The following is a 27,931-nucleotide window of genomic DNA, read 5'->3' as shown; positions in this document are numbered from 1 at the left end:
GAAGAATGGGAGATACACCCCAAATACCGGTGTGCCAAGCTTGTAGCGTCATACCCAAGAAGACTCAAGGCTGTAATCGCTGCCAAAGGTGCTTCAACAAAGTACTGAGTAAAGGGTCTGAATACTTATGTAAATGTTATATTTCAGATTTTTTTATTTTATACATTTGCAAACATTTCTAAACCTGTTTTTGCTTTGTCATTATGGGGTATTGTTTGTAGATTGATGAGAGGGAAAAAAATAATTTAATCCATTTTAGAATAAGGCTGTAATGTAACAAAATGTGGAAAAAGTCAAGGGGTCTGAATACTTTTGAAATGCACTGCTAGACATGACTCGGCCGTTGTGTTGAAGAATTTGGGAATTTTGTCTCATGTATAATAAATTCTATACATTAGTTTATACTGATTTTATCATACATTTTCGTTAACTGTAATTTTGTTAGTTATGCTCCAATTTTCCCTCATCTTCTGCCAACATCAGTTATTTTTAAGTCTTGGTTCTAATAGTTGTTGTTTTTTTTCTAAAAGATTGTCAGTTGCATATGCTCTCTGCACGGTTTTGTATATCTTTCCTATCATATGAACATCCTTTTCTGACTCAAATAAGATTCCCTCAAGGTTGCTCTGATGTCCAAAAGATTTCAAATCAGAATTTTGTGATATGTAAGTTTTAAGTTGCATGTAATACTGAACAAAAATATAAATACAACATGTAACAATTTCAAAGATTTTACTGAGTTACAGTTGATAGAAAGAAATCAGTCAATTGAAATACATTCATTAGGCCCTAATCTATGGATTTAGGCTCACCCACTTGGGAGCCAGGTCCACCCTCTGGGGAGCCAGGCCCAGCCAATCAGAATGAGTTTTTTCCAACAAAAGGGCTTTTTTTTTTACAGAAATACTCCTCAGCACCCCTTCCTCAGATGATCTCGTAGGTTAATAAGCCATATGTGGTGGTCCTGGGCTGGCGTGGTTACACGTGTTCTGCGTTTGTGAGGCCGGTTGGGTGTACTGCCAAATTCTCTAAAACGATGTTGGAGGTGGCTTATGCTCGAGAAATGAACATTCAGTTCCCTGGCAACAGCTCTGTTGAACATTCCTGCAGTCAGCATGCCAATTGTACACTCCCTCAACTTGAGACATCAGTGACATTGTGTTGTGTGACAAAACTGCACATTTTAGAGTGACCTTTTTTGTCCCCAGCACAAGGTTCACCTGTGTAATGATCATGCTGTTTAATCAACTTCTTGATATGCCACACCTGTCAGGTAAATTGATTATCTTGGCAAAGGATAAATGCTCACTAACAGGGATTTTGTGTACAAAATTTGAGAGAAAAGCTTTTGGGTGTATGAAATATTTCTGGTATCTTTTATTTTAACTCATGAAATAATTTTTGTTCAGTGTACTATGTTGTTGCTCCATCCTCAGTTTTCTGCTGTAGCAGTCATTAAGCTCTGTTACTGTTTCAACGTCACCATTGGCCTCATGGTGAAATCCCTGAGCGGTTTCCTTCCTCTCCAGCAACTGAGTTAGGAAGGACGCCTTTATCTTTGTAGTGACTGGGTGTATTGATCCACCATCAAAAGTGGAATTAATAACTTCACCATGCTCAAAGGGATATTCAATGTCTGTTTATTTTATTATTACCCATCTACCGATAGGTGCCCTTCTTTGCGAGGCAGTGGAAAGCCTCCCTGGTCCCGTGTGGCTCAGTTGGTAGAGCATGGTGTTTGCAACGCCAGGGTTGTGGGTTCGATTCCCACGGGGGACCAGTACGGGGGAAAAATGTATGAAATGTATGCATTCACTACTGTAAGTTGCTCTGGATAAGAGCGTCTGCTAAATGACTAAAATGTGAATGTCTTTGTGGTTGAATCTGTGTTTGAAATTCACTGCTCGACTGGGCGACCTTACAGATAATTGTATGTGGGATACAAAGATGAGGTAGTCATTAAAATATAATGTTAAACACTATTATTGCACACAGAGTGAGTCCATGTAACTTATGTGACTTTTTAAGCTAACCTTTACTCCTGAACTTATTTAGGCTTGCCATAACAAAGTGGTTGAATAATTATTGACTCAAGACATTTTATAAAAATTATGGGGCACTATGGGGCATTGTGTGTAGACCAGTGATTCAAAATCTCACTTTAAATTCAGACTGTAACACAACAAAATGGGGAAAAAGTCAAGGGGTGTGAATACTTTCAGAAGGGACTGTATATTGTTTGTTGCATGCTTAATGTTTGAATATTGATGTATAACTGCATACCAGGATGCACTGTTCCATGGAACCTTTTTAGGCCCTCAACACTACTGTACGAGATAGATAATGTATGTACTTTAATAATCCATGAAGGGAAATGTAATATTAATGCCCCATGTTTGTGCACATGTGTGTTTTATGGTAGGTGAATACTAGGTACCAGGATCTCACCCTTAGCTCTCTTGAAATAGGCTCCTGGTGATCTATCACTCTTTAGCTACCAGGTTGCCAAATATGCCAAATTTCCCTTTCACCGACACTATACACTGAGTATACAAAACATAGACTCACCAGGTGAAAGCTATGATCCCTCATTGATATAATTTGTTAAATCTACTTCAATCAGTGTAGATGAAGGGGAGGAGACAGGTTCCAAAAAGATTTTTAAGCCTTGACAATTGAGTTGTGTATGTGTGCCATTGAGGGTGAACGGGCAAGACAAAATATTTAAGTGCCTTTGAACGGTGTATGGTAGTAGCTTTCTGGTGCATCGGTTTGCGTCAAGAATTACAACGCTGCTGGGTTTTTGACCCATAACAGTTTCCTGTGTGTATTAACAATGGTCTACCAAAAGAACATCCAGCCAATTTGACACAACTGTGGGAAGCATTGGAGTCAGCATGGGCCAGCATCCCTGTGGAACGCTTTCGACACCTTGTAGAGTCCATTCCCCGACGAATTGAGGCTGTTCTGAGGGCCGGGGGGCTAAGGGCTGTTCTTACTCACGACGCAACGCGGAGTGCCTGGATACAGCCTTTAGCTGTGGTATATTGGCCATATACCACAAACTCCTGAGGTGTCTTATTGCTATTATTAACTGGTTAACAACGTAATTAGAACAGTAAACATACATATTTTTGTCATACCTGTGGTATACGTTCTCATATACCATGGCTCTCAGCCAATAAGCATTCAGGGCTCAAACCACCCACTTTATATTGTTCTCTGTATGCTGAATGCATGCCAATTTGCTAAAATTTGTGAAAAAGTTGTACATAAATACAATAACATAAGCACATCAGGGTATGCACACATCTACTTTTGTAATTAATGATGATGGCTAATTCATACAAAATTGTATTTTGAGGATGCCATTCAGGAAGGGAAACTGAATGAGTGTTTTTTATTGTTCAGTGATCATCTAGAATGAATTCCTTAACAGTCCAACGATCTTTCCCTATGCCTCATCATATCCTTGAAATGAGACCATTCCAACAAAACAAACAAACAAAGCTCATCCCGGAACCTCATTGTGATTGGCTACAGTTTTGTCACAGACTCAGACACTAACCCTCTCCCCTCACAGATGAATTGCTTCCTGAATGAATCCAGTGTTTGTCCTTTAACGTTTTCAACTGAATCCCACCCCTCGATGGATTTCCAACCTGATATGCTTCCCCTTTTAACAGACAATAACTGAAATGTGCAAATGTTGTTTTTATTTTCTGAATAATTCTCTCAACTGTATACAGTTTGGGGGAAATACTGTACCAGGATTTCCTTTCCAAGTTAAACAGAAATTACTCCGAGTTGTTAAGCAGCAATGCTTGTGTTACAGTACAGAATGTACACATGATATGTTTAGGGTAATGAATTTCCTTTGTGAGTGAGAAGGATGCACACTGTCTGCTGTCTGGTGGAGAGGCAGGCAGTGACACACTGTCTGAGCAGAGGGAGAAAAGGATAGAGAGACAGAGAGAGTGAGGGAGGGGAAGAGAGTGCAGGCAGAGAGATACAGAGAGAGAGCGTGAGGGAGGGGGGAGAGAGAGGGAGACACCAGTGCTGTGTCTGTGAGGGGTGCGTTCCTTGACCTCTGGTTTCTTGCTGCAGTGACAGTAACCGTAACACAACCTTCTCTATGTAATGCAGGTGGAGTGGTCGCAGAGTCCCCAGCCCATGGAGGTGCGTGTGCGCTGCCTACGGGCAGTCAGGGACAAGCTGCCCAGGGGCCTCTACAGCCTCAGTGTGGCCCTCCACAGCCGTCTGGGAGGCCCCGCCCTCACCTGGTCCCGTCTGAAGGAGGAGCAGTGGGCTGGGACCACAGAGCCTGTGGAGCACGGGGGCCACTTCTACGACACAGAGCTGCACGTCAACCAGAGCCTGTTCACCGTACGTAAGCATCACAGGGATGGGGACTGCTCCTCCGCTCCAATCGGGTGACAAACACATTTAGTTTAGCCCCCCATCCTGGCCTTCCTCTATTGAGAGTAATGTGTTTTTATTCAGGAGGGGAAGGACAGGATGTGATTTGTGGCGATGGGAGTTCATTCAATAAGACCCTCTTTTATTGAAACGATGCTCGGGGAAGCCGCTCAAGAAATAGTCCTTGAGATATGTGCAATGATGGAGGAAAAAAACATATTCTTCATCTGAAAGCAATTCTGACACTGAGGGGCTCTGGATTAAAACGCGTTCACTTCCAAGAGGGGGAAAAGTCTTTGACATGAAACCCAATACTGAATTAGCTAAATACTATCTTTAAAAACAAACAGGAGTTATCTGTCAGATAAAAAAATGACAATGCACACATGCGGTATTGAAATAACGGTTACAGCACGCTGTAGGTTTAATTTGTTTTCCACCGCAATAATTCCAACTTCTCTTCTTTCCAATGGTTTACTCTATGGCTGCAGTGTAGGCTGTAGATTGAAAGGGGTTATGAAAATGTATATTAAACAGTAACTGTGTATATGAGGATGGAGAGACATTGTATTAAAATATGCCAGTGAGAGCCTCTAGGTTTGACTTGGGGGAAATCCAATATGAATAAAACAGCAACTTTTCAAACATGACATTTAATCCATGCATGTAAATCAAAAGAGAGATCTATTATTCATTTATATAAGGGCATAGTGTTTTATTGGAATGAAAATGAAGTACAAATGCACTGAAAAATGTAGTGTATTTTCCAGAAGTCTATATGAGCAGCCATCATGCAGTATGCCCGAGCTGCAATGGTGACTAAAGTAGGCCTCCACAGTGGTATTTTTAGACGTGGAACTTGGCAAGTGAAACTATTTCCACTGTAACACCCTGGATAAAGTCTTGATACTTGTTACTCAGTTTGACTAAAACATTTCACTCCAAATTCTATTGAACGTTATTAGTTCAGCTGCGTTTTCAGAGGATGGTTAGCATAGCAGTAGCATGTGCCACAGTTTTAGGTCTTATAAGTATTTTTTATTTAACCTTTATTTTAACAGGGAGTCTTATTGAGACCAAGGTCTCTTTCACAAGAGAGCCCTGTGAACATTTTACATTTTTAAAAGGGAGCCCTTCGAAATGTAACCTAATCCTAAATCATCTCTGTACTGTTCAAAGCACTTGTTGGCACTACAACAACAAATGCTAACAACAATAAAAATGTCAGATGGTGGATGATGACCAGAAAGTCATGTTTATTCATTGCTATAAGATGCCTGATGCAATGCTGATACCAACATGTGAAAACTATAAAAGCTAATCCACAATTTGTTTCCCTCCTGATCCGTTTTTCCAAAGTGTTAAGATGCAGAAGGACTGTCTAGATAGTCGGTGTTCCAATGGCAACTCTAAAGGGCCTTATCGCATGTGGCCACTGTCAATGCACTGCTACAGTAGGTGGGCGTATTCATCAAGCCTCAGTCTCCTGATTATATTGTCTCAGGCTCCATCTGACATAAAGGACGGCGTAAGCCACCGAAACTGAATGCGGACTTCGCTGGGAAATGCAGTAGGATCTGATTCAGAGGTATAAGGGTTTAAGTACGGCACTGCAAACACCTCGTGTCACTCTCAACCCTCTAGTCTCTCCCCAACCCTGGCTCTTATTTATAGATGTTGTTGTTAGCTGTGGAACCACTGCTGATCAGATTTGTCTGAGACTATCTGGATTGGCTCGAGTGTTTTTCTCTTTGCCCACGTTATCGTGCGATTTTGGGAGTGTGTTTGTGGTGCCTTCTGAGAGGAAATGAGGAATTAGCAACAGTAGGAGGAAGCCAGGAGCTTATTTTTGTTTTTGGTTCCCCTGTTCTTTGTGTGTGTGTTTGGGGTTCGTTTTACCAGGAACACTGCACTTCAATTTGATCTGTCTTAAAGATTCTTGCGAGGAGGCTGCACACATGAAGGGTGTCAGGCCCACGGTCTTAACACAGTGTTTACTTCAAGTGGGTAGAAGCATAAGATCCAACATCTTAATATTGAAGGGGAGGAAGAGGATGGGAAGCATGGCATGATAAACTAAATCTTTGGATTTTCACCCAATCTTGTCTTTTTTCCCCCTCAGCCCTTCATCTTTCTTTTTTCCAGTCATTGTTCTAATTCCTCAACTTTTTTCTTCTCCTTTTTTTCCCTAAAGAAAGTGTTTTAAGTTAATTTCCCAGAGACGGAGGAACGAACGATAGATAAAGTTGTAAAATTGAGTCATCTTGTGTGTTAGTTTGGACAGTCGTTTCTTTTCTTCTCTTTTTCCTCCATTCCTTTTTTTCTCTCCTTTCAAGATTGGGGCAGCAAATATCAGTCTGTTTTTAATGAAATGTGATAGTTTAATGGTTTAATAGGCGGTTCCACCAGGCCAAGGCACACTGGAACACTGGACCATATGTTTCTGTTTGCTGCACCACCTGAGAAAGCCTGTCGTGCATCTCATCCAGGCCTGGCAGGCTCTCTTAGGCAACTGTGCCTTCCGCTCCCTTCTCTTTCTCTTTCCTTACCTCCCACCTCCCTGTTTATGTGGCTTATAGTTCTGTTACGGTAAATGAACAATATGAAATATTTTTCAATATCCATAATATGCAATATTATGCCATAAATTGTGTCTTGAGTCAGACACTTCCACCATCATTTCTCTCAGGTAGGTACCAAAAGCAGATTAGCGGGGGATACACATGATTTATGTGATAAAACAAGTCTTCACCGTTTTCCATTACAACTAATAGAGGGATGAAATATTCCCCCCTGGTGATTGATGAAGTGGCGTGCTCCTCGTTGTCAGTTCATTTTTTAAGCAGAAGGTAAGTCTACTGCTCTCTGGGTAAATAAGAGTCCCTGTTTGTCATCTGCTCGCACAGCCCAAACTGCTCTACCTGCTGCTGCATGCGTGATTTTGTAACGTGGCTCAGTATGTTAAGGTCATGTTAGGCACGTTACTGTAAAATGTACATACTTGGGTTCACAGGGAAATTAACGTTAATATCTCCAGGGTGTCCGCAGGTCGTTAAAACTGTCTTAAGTCTTAAATGAATTTATCTAAGATGAGATGATGAACCAAACATTTTTGACACTGACATCGGCCTCTTACCAAAACAATTTGACTTAAAGCAATTTTGCTTTAGTCGGTAATTTTTGCTTCTGGATCTCACTCCCGCTCCCCCAATTGCACACGGAGTAAAGGGAGAGGCATTCTGATAAGCGCAAGCATTTACTATTGACAAGTTGAGCAACATTTCAAAATGTAATTGACACAGTTTTTAAAACAACTACTGTTACTGTTATTAAAAAAAAGAGGAGAGTCTCAGCTTTATGCGAGTAGAATAATTACTTCTCAACTGTCAATATAGAGGAAATAACACCGCTTTATAATCAAGGTATGCAATTGAGATGATTGAGCGCACCATTTGTGGTGAATACATCAAGTAGCCTATGCAGGCCTACCAATGGAAGGTTTTCTCAGGACATTACATTTACTGTTAGATCAGTTGCATGGCTGTCTAGCAACAATATCATATTAAGAGTTGGCAATCTAGTTAAGGTGTTCTTTTGTGTTCCCACTTCCTCTGCCGGTAAATGATGTAGCATAGGCTATAGCCTAGGCCAATATTCACACAAAAAACATGCAGGAAAATTAATCTCTAAATATATATGATTATTCTGGATCCTATTTTGACATGTTTTACCTCAAGATATCCATCATGCATTCCCTGAACATGTTAGATGAAATAGCTCATTTTTCCATGTCTTTCTTGGCACTGGGAAAAGTCGGTCTAGAGCCCTCCTGCTTAGCTAACCTGCTTGGAATTATAGCCATTTGATACCTGATTTACTGAATGAGGGAAGGACCTTGTTAAGCTGGATCAAAAGCCTGCACCCCCAGTGGCCTAGCTCACCAGATGGAGAGTTGACCACTGTATTGTAGAGTAACAGTGCTGTATGTTTGACTTTAAGGCATTTCTTTCACAGTTGTATCATTATGGTTTTGAGTATCATTATAGTTGGTATTGGTATCGATGCCAAAATTCTGAACACTTAAGAGTTTGTGATCTAGCTAATGATTAGCCTGTTGGGATAGCCTAAACAAATGCATGCTTCAGCCATCTATATCCTAGCCACTATGCTACTTCATCCGTTAGGCGGCAGGAGAATGCCCATTGCTGAAATAGCACACCTGCCTGACATGAGCCATGTAGGCTATACCCTTTGGCGAAAGGTAGTATCTAAAAATACTACTTTTTTTGCCAACATTGGCACATTTCTGGAGGGAAATATTAGTCGGTGTGTGGCCCACCAAGACTCTCAACAATCGAAATGTGTTGATCACCTCCAATCGCTCAGCTAACTCTCTCAAACCAATCTTTATCATTTCATCTCTTCCCAAACGTTAGTTTAATGCCAACTTGGTTGTGGGACCGGTTAAGACCGTTGGAAAATAGATTAGTAGAGGACACAGAGGAGGATTTGGAGGAATAATGATCTAGGTTGTGGTTTGAGAGTTAACAATCTCCCCTGAGGGCTCCTGTCCTATTTGCCCCCCTGTGTATGTGTGTGTGTGTGTGTGTGTGTGTGTGTGTGTGTGTGTGTGTGTGTGTGTGTGTGTGTGTGTGTGTGTGTGTGTGTGTGTGTGTGTGTGTGTGTGTGTGTGTGTGTGTGTGTGTGTGTGCAGATCCTGCCTGCGTCGTGTGACATGCTGCCCTCCATGGTCCTGCTGTTCAGGCTGCTGGGCCTGACGGTGGAGCGGAGCCAGGTCGGCACCACACTGGGCTGGGCCGCCTTCCCTGTCTGCCACGCCACCCTCACAACTGTCCAGGGGCGCTTCAAGACCCCCATCCTCAGGGGGCTCCCGCACCCCCACCTCGACCAGTTCCGCAAGATAGAAGGCCTTATGTCAGCCGACCTGGACAACTGGCTGTGTAACCTGTACTTCCAGGTGTGTGGGTGTGTTAGTGTGTGGGTTGAGGGTAGAGTGTGTGAGGGAGAGTGGGCGAAGGAGTTGTTTCCGTGTTTGTGTGTGTGTGTCCCTTTCAGTTGGGAATGTTGAGCCCAGGGGCTATGGACAGTCACCTGATTTGAACCATTATCAGAGAAGCTGGGTGGTTGGTCTGAGGGGACATTATGTGTGGTAAATGGTTTTAGCTGAGAAATTGTAAATTGGCCCCAGATTGTAAATAAACCACATATTTACTAAACATATCCGGATGCATTTGAGGTGATGCATTGATCCAATTACTCAGCAGCTTAATTTAATTAAAATACAGAACAAAGGTTTCTCTATTTACAGTTCCTCTGCATTTTTTGTCCCAAGTGTATTATCGCAACTAATATCTAGTGGTTTTTAGACATAAAGGAGTAGCCATACAGATAGTCATTATTGATGCATTGCAGTAGACGTGTAGAACACAAGTAGCAGTGACATCACCACTGTTATCAATTCTAAATGTATCATGCACTCATTCCAGCTCTGTATCTCCCCCCTCCCCTTCCCGTAATGGCTCTACAGGTGAGGAAGCTCCCCAGTGGCAGCTCCAGAGGGGATGAGGAGCACAGTGTCACCCTGCAGATCCCTCCTCTCCTCGTCCCCCCTTCGCCCCCCCAGGCGGGCCCAAGCAGCCCCAGCCGGAGGAGAGGCGGCGTCAAGCCGTGTCACCGGGGGTCCCCTCTCCACCTGTCTGCCTCACACTCCTCCTCTGCCTGCTCCTCCTCCACTCTGCCAGGTAGGGCTCCCCCACCGTCACCCCCACCACCCCCTACTGCCAGCGGCCACAGTGGGGGACAAATTTCACCTAATGTCACAGACAGAGTGGCAGGTCTCCATGGCTGTCAAAGGAGGGGATTGTGCTCTGATGCAGGTCCTATGTATTGTCAGTATTGCTATTGTATTGCTAGATATTGCTGCATTGTTGGAGCTAAAAACATAAGCATTTTGCTGCACCTGCGATAACGTCTGCAAAATTGTACGCGACCAATAAACTTTGATTTGATTAATATATTTGCAAAATACATTTCAACCAGTTATAGTACCAGAGTGTATTACTAACATTGCCCATTTCAAATTAGATTGAACATTTCATTCCATTCTACACAACAAACAAACACTCATAACTAGAAGGATGTTATGCAATGGAAACTATGGAATAGATCAAATGTTTTATTAAAATGAGGAAACGGCTAGTTCTCTCGCAGGAACTCATATAACCTCTCCGTGTCCATTAGCATATTCATATTTTGTTCTTCTGTGGATGTGGATGTGCTCAATGTGTTTGGGAAACAACAGATGAGAAAACCCCCAGCCTCATGCTGAGATAAAAGTCATAGGACATGTTGCATGTATTTAAAAGATACACTAAGTATGATTTGAATTCTAGTGGGAAGTTCGTACTGCACGCGAGTACCAGCAAACAACAACAACCACCTAAAAACACATTTCGTAACACTTGGTTTGACAGCACAATGCTAAAGCCAGTGTGGTTCACACATTTTTGTTCTCCTGAAGTATTTGGCATTTTTTATGCGAAGAACTGATTCTCATGGCATGGGTTGTTTGTCTAGTACACAGCCCGTCCAGTTGACACCACAGCATTGTGAAATCTTTGAATAGTTTATTGTTGCCACTTAAGCTTTACTTTAGATATGAGGACTTGTGATTTATTATAACTCATTGATGAAATGCAAACATATTGGAATGTCCTGGCACTACAGTCGTAGTCTGGTCCCAGATCAGTTTGTGCTGTATAGCCAACTTCTAAGGTCCATTTGGCATGACAATGACCATAGGAGTTGGCTATACAGCTCAAACAGATCTGGGACGAGGCTACTAAAGTCCCTCTTCAGTACGGTCACATGGATGTGTTTCTCAGCTGAAAGGACAGGCAGGTGGAAAAGAGTAAAACATCGTCCATCTGTAGAGAGGAAGTGAATAATACCGGCCTGCTATTACCAATGATAATGCGGCCAGTTTCTCACTTAAAACACACTTCTCTTGTTTCCCCTGGTTTTCAGGTCAGGCAACATCCTGGCCAACGTCAGAAATCAAACATAGGCTCATTTGGTATTGATCTAGTACAAAGACGACCAGGCCTCTGTTATTAATACATCACTTTTTTTTGGCAGGGCGCTCATCTTTATTTAACAGTCCTCGAAAAAGTTTCTGGGGTAGTGCTGGAGCTTTAAACATCAGACGGGCGTTTTAATTACAAATGAGTTGTGACAGGTCTGCTGGGTAGCAACCTGGCCCATTTTAAACGTGATGTCGGCTGACAGCTCGAGCCGTGTTCTCCGAGTGTTCTCCGAGCGCCGCAACATGTGGAAGAAATTGGTCTTTTACATTTCACAGCTTGTCACTTCCTCTGCAGTGCGACCCTTGACCTCCCACTGAGATCCTAACACCCCACAAGGGAAGTGTCCCCGACAAGAGCATTCTGGGAGATTTATGTTCTGCCACACAGGCAAAGTACCAGTCCTCCACGCCCACCTCCTCCACCCCATACGAAAAGAAAGAGGGGGGAACTACAGAGAAAATTCAGGTGAGGAGGTGGCTGAAGAAGAAGTGAACCTGATCTGTACCTTGAGTAACGGATCAAAAGGTGTCCCTCACAGCACCTCGCGGAGGCCCGTTAAGGCACCGCTCCGTAAGTCTAGCTGACGTTTGTGTCACATTTGCATATGGATCCTTTCACGTTGCATTACTTCTCGGAGCGGAGTTATGATATTCAGATGGAGAGATTACGTCAAGGTCTGAGGAGAGAGATTGGATAGACAACTTTAACCTAGCCCACAACTGGAAATCAAATTCAACGAGGAAAGAGAGGAACAAATTATTTCTGTTATCCAGCACTCTGTCAAAGTTGGGGGCCTCAACCATTTCCTTCCATTTGGAGGAAGCTCTCTGTTTTTGATGTATAGAGATTCCTTGTTCTTTCTGTGCGTGTAACGCCAGAGCTTTTCTCATTATGTGCTTCCCTCAGAATCAGGACAAGTATATGGAGACCTCTTGTCATAGGATAACACACACATAGTCTTACTTGACAGTCAGACTGAAAGTTGTGTGTTCCTGGGGCCTTAAGTTAATTAATCTCCCTCGCATTATCACAGCCCTGGATGAGGTGTCTATTACAGACAAGAAAGTGACTGACAACCCCATCCTTGATGACTATACCAAATAATAGATTTGACAAGTTTGGAGAAATTATGAAAAAACGCTGATGTATAGCCATTTTTCTCTATTGACTTTGTTGTGTCAGAAAAGTAAACTTACCATATGAGAATCATAATCCGGTTTTACTTTGTTTGCTCCGTGCATATCGGAGTCTATTTGCCTTTTCGAACACACGAGAGTCGCCAGAGGCGGTGTGGGTTAACTGACCTTTCACATTAAGTGAATGATCCGGTTACACTGGAGTTTGTTTGAATCCAAATGACTAATTAGATTAGGCCTGTGTTCTATGATTGCCGTCAGTGGATCAGTAACTGGATGCAGAGGATCGGAGTTGAGAGGGTTTAGTTTTGTGTTGTTGCTTTTCTCCCCCTCGTTTTGCCAATGCATCAAACTGCATCATAATATCCCCCTTGAGCACAATTTCGAGGATTTTTCATCTGTCTCTGGAACACTGCCCTGAACATTCAGGATAAAGGTCCCTCGGGGTTAGGGTATTGGTCATTCCAGTCAAACTTTACAACTACGTTATATCTCTTTTAACGTTATAAATCTACCAGTCTGCGATGGTCCCCCAATTAATGTTGCACTGTCCATATTCTACATTGATGTTTTATTGTTATGTCAAAGCCTGTTTGTATAGATACAAGAGTAACCCCACAAAGTGAATGTTACAGATTGGGACAAACAGAACCCAAGGGGAACACTGTTTAGTTTAACTCCCCCCCCCATCGCATACATGCAGCATGTCCTCTATGCTGATGAATGAACAGAGATGGAGATGTGAAGTGTACTTCAACAAGATCATTTTATTAATCACAGCTATAATATTCCAACATGTTATCCAAGCTTCAAGTGAGACTGCAAAGATCCGTGATCCTACTTTGAGTTGCTTTGTCGAGTAAACAATGTTACGTTCGAATAACCACATCGGTGTGAGTCGAAACAATCGCTGAATATAAAACCCCGTCACCGAATACCGGCAGCGAGGGCACTCTCGGGTAATCAATGATTCACTGACCTTGGCTCCGCGGTCAACTTTGGACCAATCACAGGGCAATTAGAAGCCCAGGTGAGTGGAAAGGGCTCGGCTGGTCGGCTTTCACTAGCAGTAACGGCGCCCTGGACTTCTCAGTGTGGTGGACCCGGGGCCATGTTTTCTAGCCGAGGTCTCTCTCGCTCTCTCTCGCTCTCTCTCTCGCTCTCTCTCTCTTTCCAGCTCGCTCTCTCTCCCAGCTTTCTTTCTCTCTCTTTCGCTCTCTCTCTCCCTCACTCTGTCTGTCTGTCTCTCTCTCTCTCTCTCTCTCTCTCTCCCAGCTCAGAGAGAACCAGCTGGATAACAAGGAAGCTGTTGTTGTACCCTCGGAGCAACACTGGGGTTGTGGCAGCAGCCCTCCAAGTTCATGGACATAGCCTATAGCTGTCAACACTGTGCTAATTCTGGCCCAACACCATCTGAGAATCAGGGTTGGTGAATTAAACCCGAAGCTGCAGTATGGTGCTCTCTCTTCTCTCCTCTCTTTCTTTCTCTCTCTCTCCGTCCACAGCGGCGCTGGTGTTTTAACACACAAACAATGACAATGATTTTGTCCTCTAACAGTGAGTGAGCTTTTATCAGACCTCAGCTGTACCGCTTGACTGCATGCCTGTCACTTTCTGCAGTACTTCCAACCCGTAAGCAAGGTACTTCTGAGTTTGTATTATTTCGATGTAACTACTTTGTTTAATATATTCTTATTTTTCTGGAATTCATTATATTTTTAGGACCTATAGCAAAAAAGTATACTCATTGTCTGTTGAATGCATTTGAAAGTAAAGGCATGTTAAACTCGCCCAAGTTTGTAAATAATGTTTGTACATTTGACTACAAGGGTCATTGACTCAGTGCCATTCTGTTATTGATTCTCTTACACCTTCTCAATTTCCATCTCTGTCGGTCTCTGGCTTTTCTATGAGAAGACATTTTTACATTTTTTAACTAGGCAAGTCAGTTAACAACAAATTCTTATTTACAATGACAGCCTACCCTGGTCAAGCCCGGACGACGCTGGGCCAATTGTGCGCCGCCCTATGGGACTCCCAATCACAGCCGGATGTGATACAGCCTGGATGCAAACCAGGGACTGTAGTGACGCCTCTTGCACCGAAATGCAGTGCCTTAGACCGCTGCGCCACTCGGGAGAACTTACATTTCATGTTTGACTTACTGTACAGTAACTGTCACAGTAAAAAAATACATCTGAATTCGGTATATACTGTAGGATCTCTTTAACAGAACATTTTATGATTTTGAATGTTGCCAGCACACATAAAGACTTAACTATGCAAGCCAGAGTTAAATAGTTATGCAATCACATGACAGATCAGGGAAAAAGAACATATTCTTCACTCTGAAAATAACAGATATAAGCTTATTACCTTGTAACTGTAGGCATTTCTAATGTTTACCAGCAAAGCCCTGGTAATTAAGAACTACATCTGGGTTGGAATTAAATCTGATGTCAGTCTCCGAAACCAGGAGGAAGCTGAACAGTCTTGCCATTAAGTACACTTTAGCCGTCAGACGGATTTGCTGATATGTCGCCTATATTTAAAGGTTATTATTACTGATATATTTAATCCCGCAGCAAGAGAGAAAAATTATATCATCTCAGAGGTTTCCATATTTATTATATAGATGTGACTGGCTGCAGAAGAAGACGAGAAAAAAAGCGATGAAAAAAAGTTTCACATAGTGAAATTTTTACATGTATCAAGCTAAGGTTTACTTAATTAGAACCTCCAGGCAATGCAAGAACCCTTTTTTAAATTCTGTGAATGTTAATATGCTAAATAATGCAAAGCTCCGGCTCTTCAAGCATGAGACACACATCTGGCGGCTTACCATTTAAATTACAGCAAAAAAATGAGAGAGAGAGTGAGAGAGAAAAGAAAAAGGGGAGGAAAAAACACTTCAAAAGTAATTTTCCAAAGGAAAGAAGAATGGAGAAATGTATTACAACCAAATTTAATTTCTTTTTCGATTTTTCATCATGTCTAATTGCATGCATTAGAGCGTTCAGGCTCGGAAGGTTTGGCTTCTTAGATTGTGGGAGATGTGTGTGCAGGGAAGTTTCATAAGTCACTCCACTCTCTCTTTCTCTCTGAGGAAAATCAGCCTCTTAAGACTTTGTTGCTTTTGCAAACTCTCCTGACAGAACAACACAACAACTTTAATACCTGCCTCTGACTATGATCACTACACACCACACATGTGCAGTATGCACCACTGGAAGTGGGAAGAAATATTTTAACAATATTGCAATCATGTGTTGATTGTTTTATTTTAGGAATAATCTACATGATTTTGAAACATGTATTTGGTAATTATATAGTCAATTATGCAGGACGATTTTATTGATTGGTTGCTTAAATAAATGATGTCCTTTCGATTGATAAAAATAGTGATTTAACAAATATTTAAGAGTGCAACAGTGGAATTTTGTTTTTTTTATATCCCAATTTAAATTGTATTTAGTTTTTCTTATTTGAGTTACTAGATACTGTATGTGACAGATAGGTGTTAGTCAATATGTAAGTTACCAGATATATAGACATGCTGTTTGTGTGTATAAAATCATTGTTTCATCCTACTGTTTAATGACGGTTTGAGATATTTTAGCTCAAATACGTTTTTTTCCCCAACACTTTTTATTGCTTGTTTTCTTTTTTAACAACCTACCTGGTCAACTCCTACCAGCACTCCTACATTAAGCAGAACCAGGATAAAAAATGTCTTCAGAAATCAGACATAAATAATGATGTATTACAGTACTTTCTCTCTCTGACTGTTGTTGCCAGATGTGCTTTGCTAATAAAAATAAACATGAATCTTTCTTTTTTTTCTTTCTTTCACTCTTATATGACAGGGAAGAACTCCACAGTAGTGGTCCCTGAGAAAATAGAGGAGATGAGAGATCCCTACACAGAGAAAGCAGAGACATGGATGCACTACAAGGTAACAATGTGTTTTAGGAAAATAATTTATATTCCCCCCCCACACACACACACACACACACACAAACCGTCTCCAGCCCTACACACACCTCCCGCCGTTATTATCTGAGATTTGTCGAAATATATTTCACACTAACAGGTATTTTTTCGGTCTTCAAAGCCAGTTTTGATCTGCTTGACAAGCCAAAGCAGCTGAAATTCTGTGAAATCAGCAATGCCAGCCAGGCCTTTTTATTGCTCCGAACACGCCTCTTCCTGAGCTACAGAGGACTTAAGCTAAATGAACCAAAGCCTAGTACGTTACCTGCCATACTTTGAAGTGGTAATTGCAGAACTACTTTTCTTTGCTGATCTGGCATTGCTGTCTCACGTTCTGCTTTGCTATTGTGCCCTCCTTTATGGTTGTGATGTTATTGTTGTGATGTTTTGGTTGTGATGTTGTTGTGATGTTATTGTTGTGATGTTGTTGTTGTGATGTTGTGGTTGTGATGTTGTTGTGATGTTATGGTTGTGAAGTTATAGTTGTGAAGTTATAGTTGTGATGTTGTTGTGATGTTATGGTTGTGAAGTTATAGTTGTGATGTTTTGGTTGTGATATGGTTGTGTTGTTGTGATGATATGGTCGTGATGTTGTTGTGATGTTGTTGTTGTGATGTTTTGGTTGTGATGTTGTTGTGATGTTATTGTTGTGATGTTGTTGTTGTGATGTTGTGGTTGTGATGTTATTGTTGTGATGTTGTTGTTGTGATGTTGTTGTTGTGATGTTGTGGTTGTGATGTTGTTGTGATGTTGTTGTTATTGTGATGTTATGGTTGTGATGTTATGGTTGTGAAGTTATAGTTGTGAAGTTATAGTTGTGATGTTGTTGTGATGTTATGGTTGTGAAGTTATAGTTGTGATGTTTTGGTTGTGATATGGTTGTGTTGTTGTGATGATATGGTCGTGTTGTTGTTGTGATGTTTTGGCTGTGATTTTGTTGTTGTGGTGATATGGTTGTGATGTTGTTGTCGTGATGTTGTGGTTGTGGGGATATGGTTGTAATGTTGTGGTGATATGGTTGTGATGTTGTTGTCGTGATGTTGTGGTTGTGGGGATATGGTTGTAATGTTGTGGTGATATGGTTGTGATGTTGTTGTCGTGATGTTGTGGTTGTGGGGATATGGTTGTAATGTTGTGGTGATATGGTTGTGATGTTGTTGTTGTTGTGATGTTGTGGTTGTAATGTTGTGGTGATATGGTTGTGATGTTGTTGTTGTGATGTTGTGGTTGTGGGGATATGGTTGTAATGTTGTGGTGATATGGTTGTGATGTTGTTGTTGTGATGTTGTGGTTGTGGGGATATGGTTGTAATGTTGTTGTGATGTGGTTGTGATGTTGTGGTGATATGGTTGTGATGTTGTTGTCGTGATGTTGTGGTTGTGGGGATATGGTTGTAATGTTGTGGTGATATGGTTGTGATGTTGTTGTTGTGATGTTGTGGTTGTGGGGATATGGTTGTAATGTTGTGGTGATATGGTTGTGATGTTGTGGTTGTGATGTTGTGGTTGTGGGGATATGGTTGTAATGTTGTGGTGATATGGTTGTGATGTTGTGGTTGTGATGTTGTGGTTGTGGGGATATGGTTGTAATGTTGTTGTTGTGATGTTGTGGTTGTGATGTTGTGGTGATATGGTTGTGATGTTGTTGTTGTGATGTTGTGGTTGTGGGGATATGGTTGTAATGTTGTGGTGATATGGTTGTGATGTTGTGGTTGTGGGGATATGGTTGTAATGTTGTTGTTGTTGTGATGTTGTGGTTGTGATGTTGTGGTGATATGGTTGTGATGTTGTTGTCGTGATGTTGTGGTTGTGGGGATATGGTTGTAATGTTGTGGTGATATGGTTGTGATGTTGTGTTTGTGATGTTGTTGTGATGTGGTAGTTGTTGTAGTAGATGATGCATAAACACCACATAAGCTCCTATCCACCTCACACTCTTCCCCAGCCTTTATTCCTCAAGCTGCCCTCTACAGCCGCGTTACAAGTGGCGCTTAGTCTCAAGATGGCCAATAATCAGCACTGCTGACCTCTTAAATGAATAAGTTTGTTGATATGAGGTGTTCTTTTTTCTGAAGCCACAAAGCTGCAGGGTTTTAAACGCTGCTAACTCTGTCAAATGTCACCCGGTTGAAGCCAGTTGTCTAATGATTAAGTGCGGTGATCTCAAACCTGCCCCAACCTGGGCGCGGGGGATCAAATTTCAGCCCCCTCTCAACCTACGGTGCCAGGCTAATTAAAATGTATTTTCTCCAGGCGACCACTTCAGCCCAGAGGGCAGGAATCGCAGTGGAAAATCTGGCTCTTAAGATATTGCATTAAATGTATTGTAGAGACACCAGAGAACATTGTGGTTTATATATCTCCTGTGTTTTTTCTCCTCTTCTCTCTCTCTCTCTCTCTCTCCACCTTTTTTATTGTGATCATCACTCTGGAATTCACACTTTCTTTGGCAAAGATTGCACTATGAAAACCAATGGGCTTTTATAGGGGCCTTGCCCTATTTACTACATCCTGGGCACAGTTCTCTCAGGTGGAGGAGAGAGAGAGCGATGGAAGGCTCTTTTTCAAACTAGGGAGCTGATTAACATAATCAGGAAGTATTTCACAACTTCTAGCTAGCACACAGCCTAAGCCCACCCAAGGGCAAGGCAGCACTAGTTGACAGGACGAGGTAAAGCAAGCCGTTAACACGTTGCCGGGCTTAACAAATAATATCAGGCGCTAAAGTACCTCTGCATGTGAAATATTTAAAACCCACCTCCATTCTGACTGTGTTTACACCAGTCCACGACTAGTGTAAATAACAGCAACAGCTGCCCTATACGTTCTGCTGCATTTCTCCATCTACGCCTTGTTTCTCCCTCATCAAAGTCACTGCTCTCAGAGATGTGTTATTTGGGTGTCATTCAGTTCTGAGACTGGAAGAGAACAGTGGCTCAAAAGTGTGATGTACTGTCTCCATGTTATCCCCAGATAGATCGGGGCCCTGCTTTGATTACAAACGACATCCGCATGTGTTGTCCCCCCCCCCCACCCCCAATTTGTGCTCTCCCCAACAGAAGAAGCCAATCAACAAGATAAATAGCTCGAGCGCCCATGTGAGAGGCAGCGCCGCACCTCCACCACTTCTGCATGGCCAGACTGACAAACAGGAGACAGCAGCTCCGGCTGCAGCATCGTCGGAGAAGAGGGAGAATCTCTGGGCTAAGGAGATGGAGGAGTATACGTTCTCCCTACAGTAAGTCTCACCACTCATTATACAACTTCCAGTCGCAGCACGAAGGACGTGTGGGACGACAGCTTTTTGCCTCGCAGAAACGGGGCCGCGATAAGCCACATTTCAGCGCAGAATGTCTCGATAACAACTACTATAGAAACGATGGCACACTCACACATCTTAGGTAGTGCATTGTGAAGAAGACCAATTTGTATTTTTTTAGGGGGTGGATCAGCTTTAATATTGCAAATAGATTGTGGCTTCTATCAAAGTAATTGTCTGCATCATTTCCAATCCACCATATATATTTTTTTATGTCTGTTTATAAAAAGGGAGTGACGATATCTCCAACCCCATCGTGGTTATGTATCTCCCCTGGTGCTATGGGGTAAGATCTTTTATAGGGGTGCGCATGGCAACATTGGCTCATCACACATACCTCTGTCACTGTGTTAGTTGTTTTTCAATTCCCCTGCAATACAAACTGAATAAGAGGGTTGGGCAAATGTTTTCTCTTTATTGTGGCTTACAGCATTTGATTTTAATGAGAAAACAGGGATGCATCAAGCACAAACAGCCCAGGATACACATGGTATAAAACACCTCCGCCAAACACGTTTCAGAAAAAAATATTTTCATAGAGTATTAAAATAATATAAAATGGGTATTGCTTATTTCAACGGGGAAAAAAAGTTTTGCAGGTATTTGTTTTTATTTGAGATTTGAGAACATAAATTAATGCAAGGCGAATCTGCACCCATCACAATGAGAGGGAAAGCCTCACGCTCTCAGGGGATTAAAAAGGGGCCTGTGTTTCCTCATTTCAGAGTAGTTTGTAATTTATAGCTTCCGGTGGCATATTAAACAAGATCAGAGCCTACACTCTGGCATCTCCCGAACACACCAGGGGAATTAAAATCATTACCACGACAACAAAAATGAAGCCACAAACATGACGACACAATGCTAAGTGAAGGGAGAGAAAAACACATAATGAATCTAACTTGTATGGGCAGACTATACGGGAAACATTTCAAGTGTGTTTTACTTTTACTTTAGGACACTTGGTTGATTATTCAAGATGTGTTAAGCTGTGTAACATATTACAATGTTGCCTTTATGCCCTAGAATGCACTAAAGCCTTAGAAAGCTACTCCCATATTTATTACGTTTTTAGACCGAGCTCAAACTTCAAGCAGAGCTCACTCGCCCTACATTACATCTGTTCATCACAGCAATCAGAGGCACTGATGTTGTCTTTCCTCAATATCCCAAACAGTCCTGCAGTGCTTTTTGAGTTATGCTGGGCATGTCTAGCACCTGAGGACTGTATGGGGAACAAGCATACGGGGATTCTTGTATTGTTTTATTCACCATTCCACTCTTCTTACTGTAATGATGTCATCTGTGATGCCGTGTGCTGGAGCTCTGTGTTCTATTCAGAATTTCTGCATTCATATTGGGGTGATTGAGGGATATTACTGCCATCTAGAGAACCACGAGAGACTGAGCCCATTGATGAGAGCCTTGTTTTTTTTAGGGCAAATCAGATATACACACCACGCTCACACTGTCTACTGTGAATAATGTTCAAAACATATTCTGTATTTTCAGGTTGCAACTAACCTCAAGATTCACATCCTCTTGACCATAACCTATTTGGTTTATGAAGGCATCTTGATGAAGCTCAAACAATATTACCAGGAATATCATTAACATATCAAATTGCAAATCATATGCCAATATTGACATTTCCTTTAAGATAATACACAATGCTGGATATTAATTATACAAGAATGTCATTTACCCACACAAGAGCAAACACGCCGTGCATCATCGCTAAGAAGAACTAGAGAATGAAGTCTTCCCTAAGATAAACCACTCTACTGTTTCTAACACGAGGTAGAAATCAGTAACACCTTCTGGCAGATGATAAAAGACATTGAATGTTGTGTACTGTTCATAATATAGCGGGCCTACATAAATAATGTTTTCCATTTGAAGTTTTAGCTTGATGGGGCAGTATCTGGTTCAACCCTTTCTTTCTTGGAGTCTTGATTATATTCTCCTCTCACTTTTATCCCCTTCGATTTGCATATCAAAAAGTAAGGTATTAGTTGCCAACCTCAAATGCAACTCATCCCAAAACACACGTCGCTGCACGATAATAACAGTTAACCGTGAATTACAATTTCAAAGAAAAACACAATGCTCTTAAGTGCAAGTATTGACAATAACAGACAATTCCCTGCAAATGAAAAGGCAAGAATTTCCTGCTCAGTTGATATCTGTTTGAAGAAACATGAAAGGCACTCGCCGACCCTTCCACCTTATTTGATGTCTGCGAGTGGAGACTTCTTAAGCACCTTTCTCAAAAGAATGTGAGTGAATAAAATCAAAATGTTTGATTAGTGTTGTAATTTGATACGGCCAATTTGCTACTGGATACCACTGCAACAACTTTTACTAAGGAAAACATATTTGAACTGACTACTATAGCCTACTGTACTGACCAATAAACAATGTGACAATCCAACACAGCATTTTAAAGTCAATGGTGGATCTGTATTTTTAGGACTTTTCTGATTCCATATAAAATAGGAAATGAACAGGAAAGTGTTAGCTGCATTTACATTTATCTTTAACAGCCTCTTATTACCAACTTTAGTGGGCCACGCAAACTCCTCCTGATTTCATTGTAGTGGGTTTTGGTGTAATCTGTTGTGGGAGGAGTTGCCTTTTTAATCTGATAGGAAAGTTTTCATTGCATTTGTGAAACCCAACTTGAACTTTAAGATGATAACAGTACTTGAAGTTTAAACTGTGACCTCTACACATGAGCACCTCTAATAATATTAAAGACCCAATCAGCATTGACTCAAGGGGCCAGTACTCATGAGGAGCCAGTACTCATGAGGAGCCAGTACTCATGAGGGGCCAGTACTCATTAGTCAACTATATTGGTCTGGAGGACTACAGGTCATTACAGAAAACATATTTGTCCACAATCATCTGTCCCTCAAATGTGTTTTGCTTTCCCCCTCTGTTTGTGCATTAATTAGACTGCCGAGTGTGTCGCAGCAATGGTATCCAACTAAATATTTTTTTCTCTCGTTTTGGGGAAACCTGTTTTAATCAAACTCACTCTCACATAACAATTAGATCTAATTAGCCCAATTATCAAGACTCTAATTACACTGAAATGTACCCCCTAAATCTCATATCAATTATATCTGTGACTTTCCTGTTAGAAAAAGAGAAAGGGAGAAAGATAAGACAAAGTGTAGCAACACCCTTCGCCTCCAGAGGCCAAAGGATGATACAAGTATCCCCACAGTAGATTCACTCCATGCTGTCTGATACTATTGTGTATGTCTCCTTATCGCTCATTTGGATTTTGCACTGTCACATACTGTAATAGAGGATTGTTTCGACTTCAGTTTTATTTCTGTCGCAAATAATGAATTCCGACATTTTAAAGAATTACTGTATATGCAGCTTTAGAAATGAGGTCGGTTCTGTTGAATGGATTTCTGGTATTTGAACTGTTGTAATCATTCATTTAAAGGCATCTCTCTCATGGGTGGTCAGAGGCCTTAAATCTTTGTAAGGTCTTTATGATCCATCAGAGCATAGTTGACCCAGTGCAGTCTTTCTCTGTTCTGGTACCTTATCTTTCATTAGCTTCTTCCATTCATTCAGTCTACCATCAATGTAACAGTTGCACTGTTGCAGCACAACACCAAATGCTGCATGCTGCAGTCCATAGGGCATACGGGGGAAATCGTAGAAACTCTGTTTTGTTCCTCTGTGAGACTCGGAACCCTAACTGTTCTCAATGTGGCGTTCCGTGGAGTCACCAGGAAGTCGGGAACACAGTGACCTACTTTCCCCTCCAGCCTGATGGGTTGGAGATCCACGCTTCCCTTCCACCCGTTCCCCGGCAGTGCTTGGCAAGGCGTCGCTTGAGTCCCTGCCTCTCCGGCTGTGTGTGTGACGACGAGAGAGGCTGGCCAAATACCGCCAGGTCACGAATCAACGACGCTCACCTGTTGGCGGGGTAGGGGGCAGCCCCTCTCTCCCTCTGTCGGCAACGCCACTCTGCTTTTGGAAAGGAAAAGAAAAGTAAGTCTTTTTTTCTATGCCTGTCTGTTTGGAAATGGCTATGAAAACACATTGTGCTTTGTTATGGGTTGGTTATCTAAATATTGCACTGAAGTGCATCGCTGATTTGACAGTGCATTGACAAAAAAGACTAGTTCACACTGATGTAAACAACAACCAGAGAGGAACGACTGGAACCTGAGGGAGAGAGAGAGAACCACCTGAAACAACAACAACCTTCCTCAACGATCCCACATACTGCGCTACTCCAAACCAGAACCCAGCAGGGGTCAATCAAATCTGATGTAATGCTCGGTGGAGTTGTGGGTAGAGGTGACGAGCAGTCACCCACCACAGGTTCCCAGAGTCCTTTCCTGCATCCGTGGCCGGGTCGCGCTAGATGTTGCTCCCACTTCAAGGAAATCAGCGCTGTCAGCTTTCTAACAGGCAGGTCCCTGCCCTGACGCCATTTGCTCGTCCCTGGCAAAGTGGGCATACGATCAGAGAAAGGCCCTCCTAGGCCTGGCAAGTCTGGTATCGTCTGGTCTGGGTCAGTGAGCTGTGTTTCCCATATCCCCTTTATGGGGCCTTAGAGAGAGAAAGAGAGAGACTGAGAAAGAGAGAGGAGATGTTCACAGTGCACAGAGGGCAGGGGCAGAGGTGAGGCTGCTCTGCCACTCTTTTCCAGTTCATTTGTCTTCACATGTTATCTGGATGACAGGAACACTGAAAAATATTGCCAAGTCAATAAACATCTTGAAAAAGTTTGACTCATTCCAGTAGTTTTCCCAAAATTGTTTTTAAAACAATAAATTATGCTTGGATGAAAGTGACTTTTACAAGACAGAGACATACTGACTAATGTACTGTAGTACAAACATACAGGACACACTCTCCTTGTACAAATAAACACGGGATCCTGATTTTCCATTAGAACAACATTACTGACGAGTTGCTCTTCTAATAAGCTGACAGGCTGTAACCGTTGATTTTATCAGCTGTCTGACAGACATATTTGTATATCTAAATATGACGTTGGCCGACCATTTTGGGTATTGTCAATTTTAGCCAAAGCACACTGTCTGAGCCATTGCTCTCCGACTGACCTGTTGTTACCTTTCCCTGTTCTCTGGCTAGTCATTGGATTTAATTATTTACATTGGCAATGGCATGTGTGGCAATCGCTATGTTTGTAGGGTAGACTATTCCAGCGCCCTTTCCCCACACCAGTCTTTTACGTGAGTGCATGAGCTTTGTCGGAATGGGCTAGGTCGCTATTGTCAGTCTCACCCTTCGTTGGCTGGCCCGTTCCCAGTGTAAATCCTGTGCCTGACACACACACACTCTGGAGGTTTCTGTGGGCCTGGAGCCCCATGGCTCTGGGATTACAGTCTGCCAGTGGGCCCTGATGGAAGGATGCAGTCTTAGTTGCCAATCATCACCACCACCTCCATCCCTTACCTACACCCCCCTCCATCCCCTACCTACACCCCCCTCCATCCCTTACCTACACCCCCCTCCATCCCTTACCTACACCCCCCTCCATCCCTTACCTACACCCACCTCCATCCCTCTACCTACACCCCCCTCCATCCCTTACCTACACCCCCTCCATCCCTTACCTACACCCCCCTCCATCCCCTACCTACACCCCCCTCCATCCCTTACCTACACCCCCCTCCATCCCTTACCTACACCCCCCTCCATCCCTTACCTACACACCCCTCCATCCCCTACCTCTACCACAACCTTCCCCTACCTACACCCCTCCCAACCCTGAACGTCAACCATCACCACCTTCCCCTACCTACACCCCCTAACCCTGAACGTCACCATCACCACCTTCCCTACCTACACCCCCCCTAACCCTGAACGTCAACCATCACCACCTTCCCCTACCTACACCCCCAACCCTGAACGTCAACCATCACCACCTTCCCCTACCTACACCCCCCCAACCCTGAACGTCAACCATCACCACCTTCCCCTACCTACACCCCCCTAACCCTGAACGTCAACCATCACCACCTTCCCCTACCTACACCCCCCAACCCTGAACGTCAACCATCACCACCTTCCCTACCTACACCCCCTAACCCTGAACGTCAACCATCACCACCTTCCCCTACCTACACCCCCTAATCCTGAACGTCAACCATCACCACCTTCCCCTACCTACACCCCCTTAATCCTGAACGTCAACCATCACCACCTTCCCCTACCTACACCCCCCAACCCTGAACGTCAACCATCACCACCTTCCCCTACCTACACCCCCCCAACCCTGAACGTCAACCATCACAACCTTCCCCTACCTACACCCCCCAACCCTGAACGTCAACCATCACCACCTTCCCCTACCTACACCCCCCCTAACCCTGAACGTCAACCATCACAACCTTCCCCTACCTACACCCCCCCTAACCCTGAACGTGTGGTGAGATAAGAGAGTGAGAGAACGAGAGGGGAGCGTGATGGAGCTTTGACACACCAACACGCCTGCTGGGAGCGTGTGCAGTGGCATGTGGGGTAGCGTGATGTGCAACCTGCCTGGCACGGAGAAGAGCCTCACACTTGCATGCTGGGAATGCAGCAGCTCTTGTTGCTCCTCTCTCTATCTCCCTCTCGCTCTCTTTCTCTCTCTCTCTCTCTCTGGTGACAATGTCCTGCAGTTATGAAGACAAGGTCACGAGGAGAATGAAACTACCATGTTAAATACTGATGCAATTCTCAGGAGGCTTCTTGGGGCCTCCCAGTGTACATCACCCAAATAGATCTCTCCAGAGCACTTGTGATTAGTTGTTTCCCCTGCCATAATCAGAGGGGTTATTAAACTGCAGCGATACCACACCGCAAAGCATTGGATTGTTTTTTAAAGGTCAGAATTATACTTAGGTGATGGAAAACAACCTGCTTTGGGATGCTAAGTGCTGTGTTTATAGAGGGGGAGAGTAAGGGTAGCCCCTTTGGTTTGTTGATCCCAGGTGCATGCGAATCCTAATGTTTCCACCGCTATTTATGGTTCGCTGTGGGACCTACCATTTCCATGTTTTAATCCTATATCCATCAAGTCTATAAAAAGGCCACATGTTGCATTTCGGGTTGAAAACAGGCAAGAATGGCTACCTCATGTAAACAAGCAGGCCTGTTCTCATGAACGAGGCCAAAACACGTTTCGGGGGATATTTGGCTTGGGTAGAACCTTCCTCTGATTACCCTTTCTCTCTGCCAGTTCTGTAGCAATATTATAGCGCTAGCGTTTCATTGGTTCTCCTACACTTGCCTTGCATGTAAGAGCCTCCTCCTCGCATTAAAAAAGGCCCAGGCAGCTATTAGTCAAACAAGGCCTCCTAATTAAGTGGAACATATTTTTTCACTACTTTTGATTAGGTTAGAGAGCCCAGGCTCCCAGTCCCTCTCAGCTGCAAATAATTCTGATAATTTGGCAGTACGGGCATTATGCTATTCTAATTATATGATGTACTCCAATTCTACAGCTGAGTCACGATGCCATAATTCTCTTTACTATACCCCAAATACCTACTGCTTTCCCATTTTCTCAATGAAACTCATTTATGTGTAACTTGCTTTGCCAGTGTCCTGTAAATGGGGCAACATATAAAACCGAAGATGTTAAGGTAATTGTAGAGGTTGGGAGAAAAATAAAACAATGTTAAGTTAAACCTCGAGAAAATTGAGCACATTTAAAAATAACAAATAAAACTTCTCATAAGATGATATCAAGATGACTTAATTAACCGAAAGCCTCGGTTATGGCCTCGCGGGCATGCTGCTGTGGGCTTTTTTACGTCCCTTTTTTTAGCGGCTTTTAGAAAAATACCACCACTGCTGGACCATATGATTATCATTTCATATATCTTATGGGAGAGAGTGTATTTGGGATTTTCACTTTGTTTTTGTTAAGAGGTTTCATAGCTTCCTGCTTGACTTCATCCC

General features: G+C 42.7%; 1 protein-coding gene across 6 annotated transcripts in view; it reads left to right on the top strand.

Annotated features, from left to right (window-relative positions):
- The window catches only part of ofcc1 (orofacial cleft 1 candidate 1), a 121,922-nt gene that overhangs the window by 38,421 nt on the left and 55,570 nt on the right, over positions 1–27,931 (top strand). For all 6 annotated transcript variants that reach the window (XR_006762712.1, XR_006762713.1, XR_006762711.1 and 3 more), the window contains 5 exons: positions 4,147–4,386; positions 9,134–9,397; positions 9,968–10,181; positions 16,528–16,616; positions 19,713–19,891. Coding sequence is in view for 3 of the 6 variants with exons in the window: in XM_045710803.1 (XP_045566759.1) it covers positions 4,147–4,386; positions 9,134–9,397; positions 9,968–10,181; positions 16,528–16,616; positions 19,713–19,891 (986 nt within the window). In the remaining 3 variants the exon portion in view is untranslated. The remainder of the gene's footprint in view (positions 1–4,146; positions 4,387–9,133; positions 9,398–9,967; positions 10,182–16,527; positions 16,617–19,712; positions 19,892–27,931) is intronic.

This window comes from Salmo salar, chromosome ssa29, assembly GCF_905237065.1.
Source record: "Salmo salar chromosome ssa29, Ssal_v3.1, whole genome shotgun sequence".
NCBI lineage: Eukaryota > Metazoa > Chordata > Actinopteri > Salmoniformes > Salmonidae > Salmo > Salmo salar.
Note: the sequence above shows the minus strand (reverse complement) of the source record. Positions and strands in the feature narration are given on the sequence as shown.